Raw genomic sequence first — 4,811 nt, 5'->3', positions numbered from 1 at the left:
GAGAAATCCAACAAACTTTCCAACGCCTTCCAACTCCAAACACTAATCCATTTAATCTAACCAATTATCCTTAATATTTACCCCAACGTTTCCCAGCCGTCCGTGTGGTATATTATAAAACTAAACCACTATGGGTCCGCTGAAAAAGTGAAAATTCATTTTAAACCATTGACGCGCTATAATCAATCCCTTTAAGGTATCTCAATAATTTTTAGACCAGAATTAAACAATTTGAAAAGAATTATTTTTTACTGTGTAGGTTTATTTAACTAGAAGCGTCTTTTCGTTTATATTCATAATACTTCTAACTTCGATTTCGGGATTTCATTTTTTTAATTATTTTTATTACACTGGAACATTGTTCATGTTTCTAATTATCGTTTTTACGCTTTAAATTCGAATTTAAAAAAATTAGACGGTCGACGTTTTTGGGTTTAAGATTTAATCTTCTTGCGCTTAGAATTTGACCAGATTTGCTGAAGACCCTTTCACTAGCAGCACTAGATGCTGGGATACAGAAGATTTTTTTGGCCACTTGGGCCAACGATGGATAGCGACTCTGGTTTTGGCGCCACCAATTCAAAAGAGGAATATTTTTATCAGGGAATGGTTCCGACAGATACGATGTAAGTTCATCTATTTCCCTAGGTGCCAAAGTTTCCTCTTCCTCATCGTAGGCTTCGAATAAACTCTCGGTGAACTAGAAACAACCCGTACGATTATTATTACACTTAGTGGCTTATTACAGCCTCGATGACTCATACCGATTTATCCAAGTGTGGTCGTTTTGCTGGAGTGTTCATTTCTTCAGTGAGCCCAGTCGATGTAGATTTTTCAAGATTTGGCTTGTTAGTAACAAATTCCTTCACCATATCTCTAATCCATGACGTCACGTGTTCTTTTTCTTTCGCTGAGAGGCAAGCCATACTCTTTGTTCTTGGATTTAGAGCTACTGCAATCTTATGAAAACGATGTACTTCTAACTCTTTCATCTCAGTAATAAGCATTTCTTTACACTGAAGGAATAAGATACGAAAATTATAAATTAAGGAATCACATAATAGTATACTACATAAAGCGCTTCTGATTGTGTATTAATTTTAGTGTACCTTTTTAATAGAAGCAGAATCGTTTTCTTTTGGAATACAGTGTTTAAGTAGAGTTTCACGACAAGGAAGGAAAAGATGCAGAGTTGGTTCTTTCTCCGCCGAAAGTAATGTTATTGCATTTCTAAACGGACCAAGCAACTGTAAAAGTTCTTTGATTAGAGGTTGCGCCTCTTCCAAAGCATAAAGGTGTTGACTCGCTGCCTGTCTCTGCTTGGCTACCTCATGCTGTTCTTGTCTCCTCCGTAATATATCTACTATTTCTTCTTTGACTTTTCCACTGATTCCAACATGATTAGTTTAGAGCTCCACCTTGTGATTACGTCTTGTTTTAGTGTAAAGGTCAACTCTTTTTGTAAACCAATTCGTTTAAAATAAGCCACAAGTTCTTTGCAAATGGTAAAAATGTTCGCAACTTCTTGAGGAGTCGCTGGTCTTCCTCCAAGGGGTTTTTCAAAAACGTGACCAAGTTTTACATTAACCTGATGAGAAGCACACCACAGTCGACTTGGGAAGGCTTTACTCATATTGGGAGCACCATCAGTTACGTATGAAATGTCCATTTCGGAAGAAATTCTGAATTCTTTCAAAATTTCACTCATCTTATTCGCTACGTTCTCTCCATCTTTCTTTTCGTCCATTGGCCGAGAAGCTAATGTTTTCGAGTGCAACTCAAAGTTATCATCCAAAAAATGGCTTGTTACAGACATATAAGATTGCTTTGTTTCATCTGATAACCAATGGTCAGTAGTAATGGCCAGATATTTTGCCTTTGTAATCACAGATATCACTTCGACTTTGGTGTTTGTAACCACTTGATCAAGTCTTCGGCTGACAGTTGTAGGATTAGGTATGATGGTGTGAACTGGCACGTTTCCGTATTTCGACCCTATTTGAACTAAGGACTGGGCTATTCTTGAGAATCCATCACCGACTAAACATTTGAATGGTCTTACGTCAAGGGCACAATACTCTACGACAGTGTCGACGAACTTCTTTTTTTCATTTGACGGTATATCACAATAAGTTTTTATCTATTAAGTAAATGTGAGTCCGAATGGTTAACAGACACCCACTTTCTTTTATTAACAACTCCCTCAGGCCCTTGCCATTCCCAGTTTCAGTTAGTGTTTGCATAACAGAGGTTTCATATAGAATTACTCAATACTCACCTTCATTTGTGAAAATCCATCTTTAGATCGTGTAGGAGACGGAGCTGCCGTATATTTTTCGGTGCATTTGTGGTATCTCATGCTGTTTGTTCCTTGATTTGGCTTATGACTAAGAACAGTATCACAATTATTGCACACGGCAAAGTCGCTCTTTTTACCGTCCAAATGAATTTTTTGGAAATGGTTCCATATCTGGCTCTTTGACTGAACTAGTACGCGGGTGATTTTTGAACTTTTGTCACATACAAGTTTTTGAACTTCTTCTTTTGATGGGACCGTATTGGAACTCGAAGTACATATTGGTGAACAAACTGTCTCCGAGTCTGAGACTTGTGAGTTTTTACTACAAACGTTCGATTCTTCGCCGTCTTCCGTCGATGTTAAATTTGGTATAAATAATCCCGATTTATTAGTTTTTTTCGCCATTAGCAGTTTAACGAAATTTGTCGTCTTTTAAGTAAGAAATTCTAAGAATCGAAATTATCGAACCCCGTAGGCGGTAGAAAAATTTTCGACTTAAAAAAACAAAAAGTTTTAGTTTCGGTTTCTCTCGTGTCACGAGGGCCCTGACTCCTGGAGGGCTGCAGCCGCGACCGTCACGTGCGTCTGCGTGGGGATGAACTCCATGCATCGCGCTTGCGCCAAAAAACGCGCGGGATATTCAAGAGGAAAAATTTACTTCAGATTCTAGCGGGTTCACTCCCACGGGAGTATAACGTACTAATGCCACCCAACTCCGGTTGAATAAAATAAGTCTGGCTCTCAATGCCACCAACTCCAATTGGATACTATAAACGCCAACACCAGCCAAAGCCACCTGAATCCTACAATAATCCAGTCCCAACCGACTTCCTTATAAGTTTTAAAAATATTTCCACTCCCTCCCGACTCCGTTTCATTTCAGGCATAATATTCCCAAAGCCACCCAAAGCCAAAATATTTATCTTACCCAACTCCAACTCCGGCCAAAAACGAGGGAGTCCCTTGGCTTTCTATGGAGTTGGAGTTCTCCCAAAGCCTTTGCAGTCCTCTAATTGCATTGACTCAATATTAAACCTGTTTCGTTGAAAAACTTACCGATTAAGATTGATTCAAAATAAAAACAGTTGAAGACTAGATTCCCTGGAACCGATGGCATGGGACCAATAATAAACTTCATTATTACGATAAATATGAATCGAAAATATGTCCATTTCCAAAATTTCTGTTTTAAATTACCATTCTAAATTTTAACCCAAAATATAGTTATTTCCGATTTCTATAGACTAGTGGCGGTAGAGAGGGGAGTAGACTAAGTATCCCCCTTTGGTCGCGCTCTTGTAAGAGAGGACACTGTAAGCTCCTAGTAGGCGGATGACACAGAGCTAAGAGATAGTGTACATACGTAGTACTGCCATTACTCTATACTACACACAACCGCACCCAGGGCGACAAGCGCGGAGGAGGCGTCGGTTTCATCTCCACTTCAAACAATTTAAGAGTTCTCAAACGGTGCCACGACCACCTCTGGGTAACCTCGGATGCCCACCCATTGGTCAATATCGTGGTAGTTTACGGCTCCTCAGGCAAGTCTCCGGAGGCCCTCCGGGAGAACGAAGCCATCTATGCCTGTCTTAGACTGGACATTGAGAACATGGCCACTTCACATAAGGTGTGCGTCCTTGAGGATATCAACGGTCATATAATTGAACTGCCTCTCGAAGACGCCTATGGACTGCACTATGAGGAAAATGGGAGCGGTAGCCTGATGAAGAACTTTGCTGCCGATACGGGACTGGTGATAGGGAATCTCTCGTAACTCTGTAAAAGACAATATACCTGGCAGGGCTCTTCGTCACGCACGACTATCGACTATGTATTAGTGTCTACTTCCCTGGCACTGCTCATGCTGAGCTTGGAGATTGATGACGAACGGCACCGCAGTATTGGCAGCGACCATAACGTGATGGTGCTGGTATGGCAGAATAGTAATAATACGCCAGATATCCCCGCTCCTCATCATGTGGAACTTTCAAGACAAAGTTGCCCTCACAGAGTTCTCAACATCTATGGAGGATCGCGCGTCACAAGGCCTCGCGACATACGACGCTTTTACGGACGCGCTCTCCCAGTGTATGAGTCTGCACCTTCAGCAGAAGAAGGTCACTACTCGCACTAGCAGTGGCCATACCCCTAAGCGATGGTTTGGGTATACGGACTAAATACCCCCAAGACAAAAGACCCCCGGTCATAATCCCCCCATTTTTAAAAACGTACAAAATCCCCCCTCTCTCAAGACAAAATCCCCCGGTCATTTTCCCCCCATCCAAGTTAAGAGTACAAAATCCCCCCACTATCAAGACAAAATCCCCCCACTCTGTAGACAAAATCCCAAAACTCTGTAGAAAAAATCCACCTACGCTCTAGACAAAATTCCCCGGTCAGGTAGGGTAAGGTTAGGTTAGGTTGGGTTGGGTTGGGTTGGGTTCGGTTCGTAATATTTTGGAAATATTGTAACAATGGTACGCCTTTTCCAAAATATTATTTTTTTACA

At 41.0% G+C, this 4,811-nt stretch overlaps 1 protein-coding gene across 1 annotated transcript; it reads right to left on the bottom strand.

Annotated features, from left to right (window-relative positions):
* Positions 1-370: 370 nt before the first annotated feature.
* LOC149683427 (zinc finger protein 618-like) lies at positions 371-2,704 on the bottom strand. Its single transcript, XM_089871191.1, has 4 exons — positions 2,279-2,704; positions 1,430-2,140; positions 765-1,016; positions 371-700 (listed from the first exon to the last, which is right to left on the bottom strand). Exons 1-4 carry the CDS (start codon positions 2,702-2,704, stop codon positions 371-373), a joined length of 1,719 nt encoding a protein of 572 aa, XP_089727317.1.
* Between the last annotated feature and the right edge of the window lie 2,107 nt (positions 2,705-4,811).

This window comes from Phalangium opilio, unplaced genomic scaffold, assembly GCF_054372755.1.
Source record: "Phalangium opilio isolate 3A_F unplaced genomic scaffold, DU_Popi_V2 ptg000037l_1, whole genome shotgun sequence".
NCBI classification, from domain to species: Eukaryota; Metazoa; Arthropoda; class Arachnida; order Opiliones; family Phalangiidae; genus Phalangium; species Phalangium opilio.
Note: the sequence above shows the minus strand (reverse complement) of the source record. Positions and strands in the feature narration are given on the sequence as shown.